At 35.9% G+C, this 18,705-nt stretch overlaps 1 protein-coding gene across 1 annotated transcript; it reads right to left on the bottom strand.

Annotated features, from left to right (window-relative positions):
• Positions 1-11,333: 11,333 nt before the first annotated feature.
• On the bottom strand, positions 11,334-12,269 carry LOC109439524 (olfactory receptor 4P4). Its single transcript, XM_019719846.2, is given in 4 exon segments — positions 11,334-11,764; positions 11,767-11,955; positions 11,958-12,206; positions 12,209-12,269. Coding segments are annotated over 4 exon segments (930 nt in total).
• Between the last annotated feature and the right edge of the window lie 6,436 nt (positions 12,270-18,705).

Raw genomic sequence — 18,705 nt, 5'->3', positions numbered from 1 at the left:
TCGTGACTTGGAAAAGGGCCACATTAAATAGAGTTGTAAAAGAAGACTGGTTCTTAAGTGAAGATAAAAAGTACTATGTAAGCTAAAAAGTGGTAATGGCCACTGCTTTAGATGAACAACTATTTATATATATACAATTTACATCACAATTATATATATATATATCTTACATTATGTTGCATATATACCATAGTATATCAAAATATATACATACCATAGGTCATCATATATAATAACATGCTACTATATATAATTCAGTGTTTATTTTGACATGATGGCGAATTTACACTAATGACAAGACCCATTCCCAAACAACACCAATTAAATGTTAAATTCACTTGAAACCATTTTCCTATTCACTTTGAATGGATTTTTTGCTAGTGTAAACCAGTAGTTGAGTATTTGTCCATGTGCCTTGGTTGTCACAAATTATTGCTTGGTTCTGACCCACTAAGATCAGTGGATTCCATTTGATAATGTTTCATTAAATTTATTAACTCTTCAACTCATATGTCTGACCTAGGTACATGTCAGTTCATTTGTGTCAATAAGGACCAATGGATTAGACAAGACAAAGTGAAGATCTTCAAAGCCCTAAACTCATGGAAAAAAGTCAACTACAACGTCATCAAAATGGTGGATCAGGTAAGCCTCTGTAAATCTCCCCTGGAATTTACAACTAATCGAACAACTATGATTCCACAAAGGTCTCCCTGCACAGCAGGCAGGCAAGAGGAAGAGGCCCACAACTGAATTCACCTAAAGGAGGGCAAATCGCGCGAGCAGGGGAGGAGGAAGGGAGAAGCACGGAGATGGAGCCGCACAGGCGCAGGACACAGACCTAGCTCAGTGCTCCGAGTTCGCTGTATCCCAGAACTACTGCAGCTGTGGGAGAGGGAAGAACTCGGACTGCTAGGGCTCCCTTTATGGCCCGCAATGCTGAGGGGACAGCATATAACATGGCTGAACCCAACGCTCACGGCAGAGACATCGGAGAAAAGACTGAGGGAAGAAGGCTGAAAACGGTGGTTTAAGCCCTCACTGCCGAGCAGAGAATGGAAGCCTTAGGCACTGAGACTAGCCGCCCCCTTCCGACCCTCCCAGAGCTCACCCCGCCCCCACCTGCCTGGTGCTAGAAGCAGAACAGTAGCAGTGTCAGATCAAAACAACAGAATATTTGCTGTTCTGAGAACTGTGGACTGCAGACACAGATTCACAGCCCAACTAGTTCTGACAAAGGGGAGGGAGCTGTGGAAACAGGACCAGCTGTGGTGGTGGTCACTGCCATTGCTCTGGGCCACCTCTCACAACTCACATGGCCCCTGGCCCCACCTATCTGGGCGGATCCCTGCAGGAGTAAACAGAACTGCTGAAATATACAGGCTCTGAATCTAGTGCAGGAAGAGCTTAGGAACTTAAAAAGCTCTCCACATACCCACACAGACACTGCGCCCTGTGACCCAGGCGAACTATTAACAGAGGAAAAGCCTGTCTCCCAGGGAACCCCCCATTGAGTGAGAGGCTGGAATAGTGCAGAGAAAACATAACACTACCATGTGAGAGAGAAAAAAAGACTGCAGTCGGAGAGAAAATACTGGAAAACAAAAGAAAGACCTCTTCCTATCAGCCTGTTGCAGAAGCCACTCCTGTAGATGTATAGGAAGAGAAATAATAAATCAGTAATTGCCATAAATAACCAAGGCAACAATACAGCTCAGAAAGAAAGTGAAAAATCTCCAGAAAAGGAACTTCAAGATATGGAAACATGTGACTTAAATGACAGAGAATTCAAGATTGCAGTTCTGAAAAACCTCAACGAGATGCAAGAAAACAGAGAAAGGCAGTTTAATAAACTCAGAAACAGAATAAAAGAACAACATGAGCATCAAGGATCCAGTTCTGTCCACTAGTTTGGGAAGTTCTCATCGACAATTTGTTTGACTATATTCTCTGTTCCCAAGAGATTGAAATTTTAAAAAAGAACCAAATAGAATTTCTGGAGATTAAGAACTCAATAGAAGAAATTAAGAATGAAATAGCCATGTTAGGTAGTAGAGTTGACCAGTTGGAGGAAAGAATCAGAGACATCGAAGATAGAAACCTGGAAATTACACGGATGGAAGAAGAAAGAGACTTGAGACTTAAAAGAAATGAAAGAACTCTACAAGAACTTTCTGACTCCATCACAAAGAGCAATATAAGAATAATGGGCATACCAGAAGGAGAAGAAAGAGAGAAGGGAACAGAGAATATATTCAAATAAATTGTCGATGAGAACTTCCCAAACTAGTGGACAGAACTGGATCCTTGATTCTAAGAAGCAAATAGAATACCTAATTACCTCAATCCCAAATTGTCTTCTCCAAGGCACATTGTATTGAAGCTGTCTAAAAACAATGACAAAGAAAGACTCCTCAAGGCAGCCAGGGAAAAGAAGACGTGTAACATAAAAAGTAAAGCCCATTACATTATCATCAGATTTTTCAGCAGAAACTCTACAAGCCAGGAGGGAGTGGAACCAAATATTCAAACTATTGAAAGAGAGACATTATGAGCCAAGAATAATATATCCAGCAAAGACATCCTTTAGATATGAAGGAGGAATAAAGACCTTTCCAGACATACAGAAGCTGAGGGAATTTTCTAATACACGACCTGCACTACAAGAAATACTAAAGGAGGCTATTTAACCACCATCAACAGGGATAATTTGTGGCAACCAAAACTCAAAAAGGGGGAGAGTAAGGCCAGAACCAGAATACGGGAATGGAGAAAGTAAGCGTGCTGAAGAAAACAGAATACTCTAAATATCAAACTTTCTTTTACATAAACTTAAGGGTAACCACTCAAAAAAAAACGGAACTGAAATACATCCTGTAATAAAAGAAGATATATAGGGAAATATCATAGAATACCACTACACAGAAATAATAGACAACAACAAAAAGGTAAAGAAACAATGGAGACACAGCCCTACCAGAAAACTAAAGATAAAATGATAGGAAATCCTCACATATCAATAATCACCCTATATGTAAATGGACTGAACTCACCAATAAAAAGGCACAGAGTAGCAGATTGGATCAAAAAACTACACCCAACCATATGCTGTCTCCAAGAGACACATCTCAGCTACAAGGACAAGCATAGATTCAAAGTGAAAGGGTGGAAATTGACACTCCAAGCAACTGGTATCCAGAGAAAATCAGGTATAGCCATACTTATATCAGATGAAACGGACTTCAGGGTGAAAAAGGTAACAACAGACAAAGATGTACATTTCATAATGGTAAAGGGGAATATACAACAAGAAGACGTAACAGTCATCAATATTTATGCCCTCAAACAGGGAGCACCGAAATACACCAAGCAACTACTAACAGAACTAAAGGGAGAAATTGACCAAAACACAATTATACTAGGGGACTTAAATACATCATTGACAGCTATGGATAGATCATCCAAACAGAAAATAAATAACGAAATAGCAGCCCTAAATGACACATCAGATGAAATGGACATAATTGACGTATATAGAGCACTTCATCCTAAAACATCAGACTATATATTTTTTTCTAGTGTACATGGAACATTCTCAAGGATAGACCATATATTGGGACATAAAATCAGCCTCAGCAAATTTAAGAAGACCGAAATCATACCAAGCGTATTCTCTGATCACAAGGCTTTGAAATTGGATATCAACTGCAAAAAGAAAGAAGAAAAAAACACATATACATGGAGATTAAACATATTTTTAAAGAACGACCGGCTCAAAGAAGAAATTAGAGGAGAGAACAAAACATACATAGAAACAAACGCCAAAGAAAATACATCCTACCAAAATTTTTGGAATACAGCGAAAGCAGTTTTAAGAGGGGAACTTATATCATTACAGACCTAACTCAAGAAACAAGAAAAATCCCAAATAAATAACCTCATGTTACACCTTAAAGAACTAGAAAAAGAAGAACAAGTGAAACCCAAGGTCAGCAGAAGGAAGGAAATAACAAAAATCTGAGCAGAACTAAATGAAATAGAGAACAAAAAGACAATAGAAAAAATTAATGTGACAAAAAGTTGATTCTTTGAAAAGATTAATAAAATTGACAAACCCTTGGCTAGACTCACTAAGATAAAAAGAGAGAAGACACTAATTAAAATCAGAAATGAAAAAGGGGAAGTTATCACGGACACCACAAATACAAAGGATCATCCAAGAATACTATGAAGGACTATATGCCACCAAATTCAATCACCTAGAAGAAATGGACAAGTTCTTAGAAACATATAGCCTTACAAGGCTGAACCATGAAGAACTGGAAAATCTAAACAGACCGATCACCAGTAACGAAATTGAATCAGTCATCCAAAACCTTCCCAAAAGCAAAACTCCGGGACCAGATGGCTTCACTAGTGAATTCTACCAAACCTTCAAAGAGGATCTAATACCAATCCTGCTCAAACTCTTCCAAAAAATTGAAGAAAAGACAGTACTCCCTAACTCATTTTATGAGGTCAACATTACCCTGATACCAAACCCTGGTAAGGACAACACAAGAAAAAGAAAACTACAGACCAATATCTCTGATGAATACAGATGCAAAAATCCTAAACAAAATTCTAGCAAATCGAATGCAGCAATGCATTAAAAATATTATTCATCACGACCAAGTGGGGTTCATCCCAGAGGCACAAGCATGGTTCAACATACACAAATCCATCAATGGGATACATCACATAAACAAAATAAAGGACAAAAATCATATGATTATATCAATTGATGCAGAAAAAGCATTTGACAAGATACAACATCCATTTATGATTAAAACACTTAATAAAATAGGTATAGAAGGAAAATACCTTAACATAATAAAGGCCATATATGACAAGCCCTCAGCTAATCTCATAATTAATGGTGAAAAACTGAAGCCCTTTGCTCTACGTTCAGGAACACAACAGGGCTGTCCCCTATCACCTCTGCTTTTCAACATAGTGTTGGAAGTCCTTGCCAGAGCAATCAGGCAAGAGAAGGAAATAAAAGGCATCCAAATTGGGAATGAAGAAGTTAAATTATCACTCTTTGCAGATGTCATGATGCTATATATAGAAAACCCTAAAGACTCCACCAAAAAGCTATTAGAAACAATCAACGAATACAGTAAAGTTGCTGGCTACAAAATCAACGTACAAAAGTCCATTGCATTCCTATATACTAACAATGAAATCTCAGAAAAAGAAATACAAAAAACAATTCCCTTTGCAATTGCAGCAAAAAGAATAAAATACCTAGGAATAAACTTAACCAAGGATGTGAAGGACCTATATGCTGAAAACTACAAGACATTTTTGAAAGAAATTGAAGAAGATACAAAGAAATGGAAAGACATTCCATGCTCATGGATTGGAAGAACCAACATAGTTAAAATGGCCATATTACCCAAAGCAATATACAGATTTAATGCAATCCCCATCAAAATCCCAATGGAAGTTTTTAAAGAAATAGAGCAAATAATATCATCAGATTTGTTTGGAACCACAAAGACCCCGAATAGCCAAAGCAATCTTAAGAAAAAAGACCAATACTGGAGGTATCACACTCCCTGACTTTAGCTTGTACTACAGGGCTACGATAATCAAAACAGCATGGTATTGGCAGAACAACAGACACATAGACCAATGGAATAGAATTGAGAACCCAGAAATAAAACCACATAAATATGGACAGATAATTTTTGACAAAGTAGCTAAAAACATACAATGGAGGAAAGAGAGCCTCTTCAATAAATGGTGCTGGGAGAATTGGATAGCCACGTGCAAAAGAATGAAACTGGACTGCTATCTGTCACCATGTACCAAAATTAATTCAAAATGGATCAAAGACTTAAGCATAAGACCTGACACAATAAACTGCATAGAAGAAAACATAGGTACTAAACTTATGGACCTTGGGTTCAAAGAGCATTTTATGAATTTGACTCCAAAGGCAATGGAAGTAAAAGCTAAAATAAATGAATGGGACTATGTGAAACTTAAAAAGCTTCTGCACAGCAAAAAAAACCATCGACAAAAAAAAGAGGCAACCAACTGAATGGGAGAAGATTTTTGAAAACAGTGCCTCCGATAAGGGGCTAATATCCAAAATATACAAGGAACTCATGAAACTCAACAACAGAAAAACAAACAACCCAATTGAAAAATGGGCAGAGGACCTGAAGAGACATTTCTCCAAAGAGGACATACAAATGGCAAATAGACATATGAAAAATGCTCAACATCACTAATCATCAGAGAAATGCAAATCAAAACCACAATGAGATATCACCTCACCCCAGTCAGAATGGCTATCATCAACAAGACAAATAGTAACAAGTGTTGGAGAGGCTGTGGAGAAAAAGGAACCCTCATACACTGTTGGTGGGAATGCAGACTGGTGCAGCCATTATGGAAGGCAGTGTGGAGGTTCCTCAAAAAATTACGAATAGAATTGCCATATGACCCAGCAATCCCTCTCCTGGGTATCTACCCAAAAAATCTGAAAACATTTATACATAAAGACATGTGTGCTCCAATATTCATTGCAGCTTTGTTTACGGTGGCCAAGACATGGAAACAACCAAAATGTCCTTCGATAGTCGAATGGATAAAGAAGTTGTGGTGTATATACACAATGGAATACTGGTATGCAGTAAGAAAAAATGAAATAGGACCATTTGTGACAACATAGATGGATCTTGAGAGTATAATGCTAAGGGAAATAAGACAGAAAAAGCAGAGAACCATACGATTTCACTGATATTTGGTATATAAACCAAAAACAACAAAAGAACAAGACAAACAAATGAGAAACAAAATCTCACAGACACAGACAATAGTTTAGTGGTTACCAGAGGGTAAGGGGGTGGGGGTTGGGAGATGAGGGTAAAGGGGATCAAATATATGGTGATGGAAGGAGAACTGACTCTGGGTGGTGAACACACAATGGGATTTATATATGATGTAATACAGAATTGTACACCTGAAATCTATGTAATTTTATTAACAATTGTCACCCCAATAAATTTTTTTAAAAAAGATAATTGCCATTAATCTTCCTCAAAATACTCCCCATCCCTCAAATACACTTATCCCATCGTTCTTGCCACTTTCTGAAGCAGTTCTGGAAGTCCTCTTTCTTGAGTGTCTTTAGTTGCACTGTTGTGGATGCCTCAATGTCCTGAATCGATTCAAAATATTTACCTTTCATGGTTATTTTGACTTTGAGGAAGAGCCAGAAGTCACATAGTGCCAGATCTGGTGAACAAGGTGGATGAGGACACACCATAATATTTTTATTTGACAGAAATTGCCATACCAGAAGGGATGTGTGACACAGAGCCTTTCTGTTGTGATCAAACAATTTGGTGAATGCTGCTGCCATTCAACAGAAGGGCAGGGATCTTCATTCAGGAAGCAGTGCATCAGCCTAGTAACAGTGTGTGATAAGTTTCAACTTGTTTTGTGCAGTCAGTCAGGTGTGAGCTACAGTTGAAAGAAGGTGTGTTATAAAGTGTGCCATAAATCATCCTCCATCATAACAATGCTCGGTGTCACACATCATTTCTGGTATAGGGCAATTTCTGTGAAATAAAAACATTATGGTGTGTCCTCATCCTCCTTATTCACCGGATCTGGCACCATGCAATTTCTGGCTCTTCCCCAAAGTCAAAATGATTCAGGACATCAAGGCAGCCACAACAGCGCAACAGAAGACACTCACAAAAGAGGACTTCCAGAACTGCTTCAGAAAGTGGCAAGAACGATGAGATAAGTGTGTTTGAAGTGAGTAGTATTTTGAGAAGGATTGATGGCAATGTGTCTTTTACTGTAATAATTTTTTTATTTAAACATTCATTGTATCTTTTGATCATACCTCGTATGTTAATTATACCATGTAGAACTTCTGTATCCTTAGACATTGGATTGTATTGCTTGTTTACTCATCAATTAAACAAGTATGGTAAAGTCTAAGAAATTACGTTTCTGAATAAAGTGTTATAGGAGGAATATTTTTATAATTGGTTAAGCTTCTTAATACAAAAAATCCTAAAGACTACTACACACACACATACGCACACACTATTAAAAACAATAAACAAACATAGTAAAGTTGCAGGATACCAAATCAATGTACATAAATCCACTGTGTTCCTATAGACTAACAATGAAATTTCAAAAAAGAAATGAAAAAGAATTTTTTGCAGTTGCAACAAAAAGAATAAAATACCTAGGAATAAATGTAACAAAAGATATGAAGGACTTACACACTGAAAACTATAAGACACTGTCACCATGCAACAGCTTAACCGTTTGTACTTGTGCCCAAAGAAAGGAGAGTCTGTAAGACCGATCCTTTCAGGGACTTTGCTAAACCTTTGTGTTTGCAGTTTATGCCTCCCTGTTTGGTCGCAGAAAGATGACTGAACAGTCAATGATGAGTAAGATTCCTCACGGAAGGAACAACTCAAGCCAGACGCAGTCACATGGAGACCAACAGGAGAACCCAAGGGGTTCACAGAGGTGTGGACAGCCCCCCGCCTTCCTCAGACTAAGGAAAGCCTCAGCCTCTGTGGCTGCATTCCTTCCCAGAACCTGCAAGGGAAGTGATTCAATTATGTGCTCTCCATCTATTCATATGCATATAGGTTTTGTCCCTTGGGGAAGTTGAGACTTACGGTACAGCAGTCTGCAGGCAAGGGTGATTGACTCCAATCGGTTTCCTATTATGATGTATAGGATTCACATATCTTGAGCCGGACAAGCTTTATCTCCTTTACTTCCCCACCAAACTAATAAAAGCTGATGCAAGGTTCGATTAGGGGCTTCTAGTCCTTGAGATTGGGGGTCCCTTGGTCTGCTTAAACTCTATTCATGACTACTGTCTTTCTTTAACACTACACTGCCCTCCTCGCTCCCCACAACTCTCGTTGCGTGGGACGCAACAAGACAATTTTAAAAATTGAAGAAGACACAAAAAATGGAAACACATTGTATTCATGGATTGGAAAAATCAACATAGTTAAAATGGCCACATTACCCAAAGCAATATACAGAAGTAATGCAATCCCCATCAAAATCCCAATGGCATTTTTTAAAGAACTAGAACAAAAAACATCAGATTTATATGGAATCACATAAGACCCAAAATGGCCAAAGCAATCCTGAGAAAAAAGGACAAGGCTGGAGGTATCACAAACCCTAACTTCAATTTATAGTATAAAGTGACAATAATTAAAACATGGTATTGGAAGGAAAACAGACACATAGACCAGTGGAATAGAATGAGAAATAAACCCACATATATGTGGGCAGATAATTTTTGACCAAGGAGCTAAAAACATACAACGAAGAAAAGAAAGCCTCTTCAATAAATGGTACTGGAAAATTGGAGAGCCACGTGCAAAAGAATAAAACTAGATTGCCATCTATCACTACATACCAAAATTAATTCAAAGTGGGCCAAAGACCTAAACATAAGACCTGAAAGAATAAACTACATAGAAGAAAACATAGGTACTAAACTTATGGACCTTGGGTTCAGAGAGGATTTTATGAATTTGACCTCAAAGGCAAGGAAAATAAAAGCAAAAATAAATGAATGAGACTATATAAAACTAAAAAGCTTCTGCACAGCAAAAGAAACCATCAACAAAAGAAAGAGGTAACCAATCAAATGGGAGAAAGTATTTGCCAACAGCGCCTCTAATAAGGGGCTAACATCCAAAATATATAAGGAACTCATACAACTCAACAACAAAAAACAAACAATCAAATTTAAAAATGGGCAGAGGACCTGAACAGATATTTCCCCCAATAAGACATATGAACAGCAAACAGATACATGAAAATATGCTCAACTTCACTAGTAAAATTATTAATATATAGGTTTCAAGTGTACAATTCTATAATACATCATCTATATATTGAATTGTGTGTTTACCACCCAGAGTCAGTTTTCCTTCCATCACCATATATTTGACCCCCTTTACCGTGGGTGTAGTGGTGAGCACAGCTGTCTTCCAAACATGGTCCTTTTAAGGATAAGTCTCCAATTATATTTCTCCATTTGAACTTCTCAAAAAATTTTCATCATACACTGTGCTATGACATTTATTTTGCCTTTCCATTTATGTATTCATCTATGTATTCAGTCTGTGTTCACTTTTTCTCCTTCACCTGTGCAATACAATGACTTACTCCATTCCATCTTGTTGTTTTATGGTGTCCAATGAGTCTTATTTTATTAAATGATTAATAAAATTTTGATTTAATCAATTATTTGAAGACTTCAATTCTATGGCTATCTAGATACACAGAAGTTCTATACAAACAAGAAACTTGTAGTTCTCATTTTGATGGTAATGGGAAAAAATAAATTTAAGCATGCTCTAGATCAAGCAATTTCAGCACCAGCATTTACATTTGTTTTTACCATCCCACTAAATCCAAGTACTAGTAAGTGAAGATTCTACAACGCCATAGTTCTCAGACATTTCAAAGTAGCCAGACATCTTACTCTTCTGATACAATCCCATTTAATGTCTATTATTTCTATATAATTATAAGTAGACCCCCTCTTTTATACTCAAGTGCAGCTCAGTTTGGACAATAAATTATATGGCTACCCCATTTATTATCAATACTACCACTTTGTTACTACAGAAAGAGGATTTTTCTGGCAAATTTTTCTATAATTATTAAAATTTCTGATTTTGACATGATTTTATTAAAATCAATAGAAAAACTTCCAATTTTCATAAACATTATTTATTACATATTTTTATTGTTTAGACCCCACAGAGACAACTTTTGCTTTTTAAATTGTTGTGATGATTGTAGACAGTCAGGAATTGTGTGAAAAACACGATTTTAAATTTCTGATACTCCTTTTTGATGAGAACACAGAGAGGATGACAAGGTTATATGGACCCTCTAGGTCTAGGAGGATCAATATGAGTGTAGCTTATGTACATTTGGAGACTTATTCATGGAACCGGACAACAGGTAGATTAAAAGATGAACTCTAGTTAGAAACTTATATGTAAAATCTAAAGGGAAAATATCAAAAAGTATAACAGAACTTGAACAAGGAAATGATGTCTCAAATTATTAGAGGAAGCTGTAAATAAGAAACACAGATCAAAAAAGAAAGTGTGTTAAAGTAAATTATAATATTAATGAACTGACACCACTGTCTATGATTATTTTTATTATAGCAAAGTTCCTGGTTTAGTAAACTTAAGTCAAGCAAATGCCATTTGAATAGGGTATGTAATGAGGAGGGAAAGTGACTTTCAGTTGATTTGCCTTCCAATCAAAAATGGTTTCTGGCACCATACTTTCCTCAAAGCATTCTTCATCTCCATGTTTCTGAGAGTGTAGATGAGAGGGTTGAACAAGGGAGCAATGATGGTGTAGAAAAGAGCAAACACCTTATGTTCTGGAAAAGTTGTGGCTGGTCTAATATAAATAAAGAAGACAGGCACAAAAAACAGGACCACAACTGTGAGGTGAGAACTGCAAGTGGAAAGAGCTTTGGTACGGCTCTCTGCAGGGTAAGCCCTGATGGTGTAAAATATCATAAAATAAGACACCATCAAAATCACAAAAATCACCAGAGCAATCAGACCTGAATTAACAGTTACCAAGATACCAATTCTGTATGTGTCGGTGCAAGCCAACTTCAGCAAAGGATACACATCGCAGAAGTAATGATTTACCTCATAGGACCACAGAATGGTAAAAAGATGGTGAGAAGACACAGACCAGCAGAGTGTATAAATCCCCCAGTACAACAAGCTATGATGATCGTGTTACCCTTTTGCTTGTTCATGATGACAACATAGTGCAAGGGCCTGCAGATGGCCACATAGCGATCATAGGCCATCCCCGTGAGGATAAAGATCTCTATGCCACAAGGAAGTGAAGGATGAAAAGCTGTGTCATGCAGTTATTGTAGGAAATGGTCTTCCTTTTTTCCAGTAAATCAGTCATTAGTTTGGGCATCACTGTTGATGTGTAGCAAAGGTCGGCGAGTGAAAGGTAATTAAGGAAGAAATACATGGGTTGGTCAATTAGCAGACTGCATGTGATAGAAATCATTATGAGCAAATTTCCCATCCAAATAGCAATGTAGCAAAGTAAAAATAACACAAAACAAAGGATGCAATGTCCTTGTTTTGAGACAGTCCCAAGAGAATAAACACAGTGACATTACTCCTATTTTCCATGGTCCAGGGCAGTAAAAATGCATTAATAGTTCTCTGAAAAGACATAATGCATAAGTCAATGTCAGGGGCCGGCCCAGTGGCTCAGGCGGTTGGAGCTCCGTGCTCCTAACTCCGAAGGCTGCCAGTTCGATTCCCACATGTGCCAGTGGGCTCTCAACCACAAGGTTGCCAGTTCAATTCCTCAAGTCCCATAAGAGATGGTGGGCTGTGCCCCCTGCAACTAGCAACGGCAACTGGACCTGGAGCTGAGCTGCGCCCTCCACACCTAAGACTGAAAGGACAACAACTTGAAGCTGAACAGAACCCTCCACAACTAAGATTAAAAGGACAACAACTTGACTTGGAGAAAAGTCCTGGAAGTACACACTGTTCCACAATAAAGTCCTGTTAAAAAAATAATAATAATAATAAGTCAATGTCAGAAATGTTCATAAAGAATATTGATAATACTAACATCATGAAGTTACGTTTAAAGGACATAATTTCCCAAATTAATATTCAATTTTAATAATTCTTTTTTTCTAAATAGTCTCACAATGATTTGTATGTTGGTCTTTCAGGGCATTATATTCAATCTCGACATTAATAAAAATGAATGCATTCAATCAATCAAAAGATGAAAGTGCCATTTGCGACAGCATGGATGGATCTTGAGAATGTTATGCTAAGTGAAATAAGTCACACAGAAAATGTCGAGAACCGTGTGGTTTCACTGATATGTGGGATATAAAACTGAAAGCAACAAAGCAATAAGACAAACAAATAAAGAAACAAAAACTCACAGACATACACAATAGTTTAGTGGTTACCAGAGGGTAAGTGGAGAGGGGGGTGGTAGATGAGGGTAAACAGGATCAAATATATTGTGATGGAAGGAGAACTGACTCTGAGTGGTGAACACACAATGTGATATGTAAAATTGTACAATTGAAACCTATGTAATTTCACTAATCATTGTCACTCCAATAAATTTTAATTTAAAAAATGTTTCTTTTTTAATTATTGTTAGCTGCCAAATATTTTCCAATTCTAAAGGAATATACAACTAAGTCCTTGGAAAGGACATCACTCTGGATCCTTTCAAACTCAGATTTGTTAAAGACATGAGTGTAAGTCATACAAAGTTTTTGTTCAATGATATAGAAGTGAATATAAAACTTAACAGCCATCACTAGTGGAATTCATACTATCTCAAAATAATTTTACAATGATATAGAAAACTATTTAAAGATTTATAAAATGATACATCTATATTTACATAGTGGAAGGTAAAAATCTTTCTGCAAGAAGCCCATGCAATTGGTCTGCATAATTTTTTGATTGCTTGTTTACTTTTTTCTTAGTGATTTGTGACAGTACAATGCTGATATTTTATAATAGAAGTATAACATTTCTATAGGGATGTCAATAAAAATCATATACTTAAATGAATGGCAGAATAAAGCAGTAGTTAAAATTTAAAAAGAGGAGCAGATGGCAGTTATACCTTCATGGTTTTGCTCTTGACTCAGTGTATCATATTCTGCAAGTCAATTTTTTCTTAGCGGTTTGAATCAGAGTATGAATTTCTTTTCTATATTTGACCAATTTATGCCCTTTTCCAAACCCATAAAGAATCTTGACACTGCATAATTCATAGAAAAAGTTTATAAGAAGTATGTAGGAAAAGGTTTTTGTGAAGACAAACTGGGTGACCCAAGATCTATTACTTATTATACCAGTATGTGAATCAGGGTAGCAATAACTTTATTTCTTTGAATTCAAGTTATCTCATTTGTGAAATGAGGAAACCTTCCAGGACTTTGTCACAAAAGGGTCATGAAATTCAAACAAATCAATAAATGGCATTGATTTTTAACCACAGAAGTATTCATTGCTGATTTTCTCTTAATGTCAGTGTTACCAAATCAGTAATCTAAAGTTGTCAATAAAAGTCCACTAAATATGACTCCCATATAGAAAATGCAATTTTATTTTATTTTTATTTTCTTTAAGGAGGGCGCAGCTCACAGTGGCCCATGCAGGGAAACAACCAGCAACTTCGGTGTTATCAGCACCACGCTCTAACCAACTGAGCTAACTGGCCACCCCAGAGAATGCAATTTTAAAATCATAAAATTATTTTGAACAAGAAGGAAACTTTGAGATCTACTAGTCAAACCCCCTAGTTCTAAAGAGAGGTATTTTAATTAAAAGTATATAGAAAATATATAGAATAATAAGGGTAATTTGAATTTATTTATTAATTATATTAAACCAATAGGACGTGATGTGTTAAAATGAAGGCAATTCAGTAGGGATTGACCATAGTTTCTACTAATTTAGCTTGAGTCTCAGTCCTGATGAAAAAAATAATGCAAAACTGGTAACCACATGATCCAATTCTCTTTACTATAAATTTTGACCCCAAGTTCTATCAGTAATACTCATCACACTTTCTTAAAATTTGTGATATACCTCTGCCCTAATCTTGTAGCTATATTATCTCATCAGTTGATTTTTAAATTCTCTCCTTATTACTCTCTTTTACAAATTAATTGTCACCTTCCAAATAAAACATTCCATTGCAATAGAGCTTTAAAACAAATGAAATTTATCTCTATGGTGCAATTTTAAGATTTAGTATTAGCTTCTAGAGAAGCCACTGAAAAGTCAGGTTTCATACCTTCAATCATACCATGTAACTATGTCCTTACTTATAAATAAATAGACTATTTTAAAAATATTTAAAATACTGGTGTTAGAATTTACTCTTAAAGTAATTGCTTGTTCATTTGAATGGACATAAACAAACCATTACTTTAATCATGTAAATGGAAATAACAGCCACCTGAGTTGTTTTCCCTTCCTCTTCCTCCAAAATGAAACAAGAGAATTTTGATTCATACATTCAATTAGGCCCCTGAGAAACTAAGGTTGTTAGAATACTCAGGCAAAGCCAATCATTCTGTCTTCATTTGACACAAAATTAATTTTCCTGAGAATTACATGTGGTTAGATCTTCTAACCAAACAATTTTACTAAATATATGTTTGAATCTCCAATTTTCTCCATTCTTGAGACCACAGATAATGCTTTATTTTCCTTCTGTTCAATCTCCTCTTTTTCATTTCAGCTTCCCCATACACCTGTGGTTCACCATGTATGAACTACCACCTACGTTTCTAGCTTCTCAATTTTAGAGTGTGAGAAGATCTCTACTTTCTATTCTTGACTCAGTCATCAATTTTAACTGTGAACTCCTAACTTTATATCTTTTAACACTTTATCTAAAATATAGAGAAATAATTTCTCTCCTAAGTAAATCACAGTTATGAATTTCAAATTTAAAAATGTATGAAGATATTTAAAAATATAAAATGTATGCAAATGAGTATGGTATTTAGTTAAGAGTAATAATACTTTAGAGAGGGAAAAAGTAGTTGAGGCTTTTCTGATAAAGTATATGTAGAACACCTAACTGGTGTTTAGTAAACCAGAATTTGAAAGCAGAGTTTCTGAGTCTATGTAGAGTCAAAGCAACAGAATAAATTTATGTTAACAATTCCACTTTTTCAGTTACCTAATTAATTTCATGGAAAACCAGATAACCTCTAAAGTTATTGCCTTTGAACCATTTCAGCCATTCTAATTTTGATATGCAAACGACAAAGAGATAACAAATTAAGCCAAACTCTCTAAGTCTATATAAAAATAATGGGTCATAATCAAACAAAGCTGTGTTAACTCAATCTGTTTTTGTCTGCTACATATGGAGCCCATTCATAAAGAGTAAAAAAGTTACACTCACATACACGAATAAATTGTACTGAATCTCCTCACACTCTCAGACAGGAGTGATGCCACTTCTGCCACAAATATTCCCTCTGGAAGAACAATGGCTAGAAAAAAACGGATTGTAATTTATTCTCTGCTACAGCTCTACATTCACGTTAGGGGCTCGTATGCACTTATTCTAGTGTTTCTATCTTTAAAATGATAAATCTAATGATTTATAAAATATGCTTCAGTTAAAATTTTGCAGAACCCTTGGACTCTCTACTATTGTTAAAAGATTTGAAAAACCTGGAACATAATGAAATGAAATTGCTTGGGTTTATATTCGAGTTTTGTTTTGAATGACCACATGACGTCAGTAGGTTACTTAACTACATTATCAGTAGTCTACTCACTCTCATATTAGCTTACAATTTCAGCATTCTCATGGGCCTAACATTCCTCTAAACAGCTTATAGGCATTAACTTTTTCTAATCCTCACAATAATACTAAGAAGTAAACATTAATAGTAAATCCATTTTACAAAAGAAGAGAGTCATAAAGAAATTAATTAACCCAAGAAGTAATAGTCAAGATCTAAAATCATATACATCTCACGTAGCAAACGTTATGCCCTTAGCACAGTTTCTGATGCAGAGTGTGTACTCAATAAAGATTTCATACTATTAGTACTTAAAACAATGGGTCTCACTGACCTCAATATTTCACTTGTCAATCTATGCCAAAGCAAACTCTATACACCCTTAATTTGCACGAACCTAAATTCCACAAAGGTAGAGAGACTGTCTTATGTTCTGCCTTGAAATATTAAGAAACACTTACACAAATTTAATTTTGAATTCTAGCCACTTCTCCCTGATCTGTGTGATTTGGGGCAAATACTGTCTTTTCTCAAATCATCATATTGCTGATGAGTACATCTATCTCCCAATGCTGTTGGGAGAATCAACTAGATAAAGTGTACGTCACCTAGTACACGATAGGGGCGCAAAAACTATTTCCAATTAGTTTACCTTTGTTCCACATTTTGTCAAATACAGGCTACCATTCATTTAACCAATAATCAGTAAATGTTTGTTGAATGATTAAAATAAATCACTTCAATGATTTCAAATAATATATAAATAAAATATTCGATAATCAAAATCATTACCATCACAATTATTACAGGCAACAAGGGGCAGGCAACAAAGTGAATAGAGATAAGGTAAACAGAGATTCAAGATTTGAGATACTTCCAGTTGACTTTTAGTGATCTGCGTAGGGTCCTTAGTTAACTTAACTCTTGAGCCAACTTTTTTTTGGAGAAGAAAATAGTGAGCATGGTACCGGTTACTGCAGGGAGCTTTTTTGTCCTTTCTATTTGGGTTGTCTCACTTTCTTGGTAACTAGTGAATCGCTGTTATACTTAATCAATGCTTTGTTAATTTTTTTTACAAATTTCAGATAATGATTTCTTTTTATTTGAAATTTGCTATTTAGCTAGGCATCATTTTTCTGTCACTGTCTGCCTGTCCCTTTAGAATGTCATATCATAGCCCCAACTGCCGACGCCTTGAGTTTATCGTGCCCTAATCTCAAAACAAACCAGTCTATGAAATTCAGAGAAGATGCTTGTATTTACTTTAACTAGTAGCAAATCTGGTATTTATACAATGAAGGCAAAAATATATTCAACTGATATCACACATTTAGGCAGGAAATTGGAAAGAAAGGAGAAATAGTTCACCATACATGGGTTCCATTTCAATTGTCAATTTATTCCTATTCCTTCCTTTCAGTGTTGTCTCTCTTTCCTCATTGAAATTCTGGTCATAAACCTGTTATTCAGAATATGTCATTTCAACTTCTTGAATTCACATTTCACTCAGCATAGTTTCATAGCCATTCATAGGGGAAAAATCAAAAACAAACAAAAAACCCTTGTATCATTTTGATAACTGACACCTGTCACTCATCCAATGGTCACATAAGCAATGAGAGGTCTTATGCTCAGAGCAACAGTTTCAAGACAAGTGGAATAATTTTAATATTCAAACAAGTCAAATCACAACCTATATTTTCAGCACTAAAATTATTCTTAGAGAGGTCCAGGCTCATGATTAGCTACATAGCAACTTCATTGTAGAGAGAATACATTGTAAAGCTGCATTTTATTCTAGAGCATTGACTATTCCTTGCAAGATGTTTGGAATAACCTTCCCAAATCATAAGCTCACCAACTGGATTTCCTTTAGATCCAAGTTATCAGAAATGCATGCTGCTACAATAGAACCTAGATTATAAATAGTATGCAAGCCACAATTAACTTTGCTTGCAATTTAGGAATCTCAGTCATTAGACACTCCTCTTGGGCTCCAGTGACTGAATTCCCCTGAACTTTACTCAGAGAATTTTGTGATGAAGACAAATTTGAGGTGCTTTTGCTTTAAAAACCTTATCCTTTTTATAACCTTTATAAACTAAATGAGGAGTAAAAAACAGACCTAATCCTTATGGTAGCCAGTGGCCTTCATGTCTCCTCCAAAAATGTCTTTATTGCATTCTCTGAGAGAATTTAAATGAGTTTTAGTTTATTTCTAAGTATTAGGTAGATTTCACAAACAATAATAACGTATAATGTTTAATAGTATTTTGTATGGATTTAGAAAATTTTTC

The sequence above is a fragment of the Rhinolophus sinicus genome, linkage group LG06 (assembly GCF_036562045.2).
Source record: "Rhinolophus sinicus isolate RSC01 linkage group LG06, ASM3656204v1, whole genome shotgun sequence".
Taxonomy (NCBI): Eukaryota; Metazoa; Chordata; class Mammalia; order Chiroptera; family Rhinolophidae; genus Rhinolophus; species Rhinolophus sinicus.
Note: the sequence above shows the minus strand (reverse complement) of the source record. Positions and strands in the feature narration are given on the sequence as shown.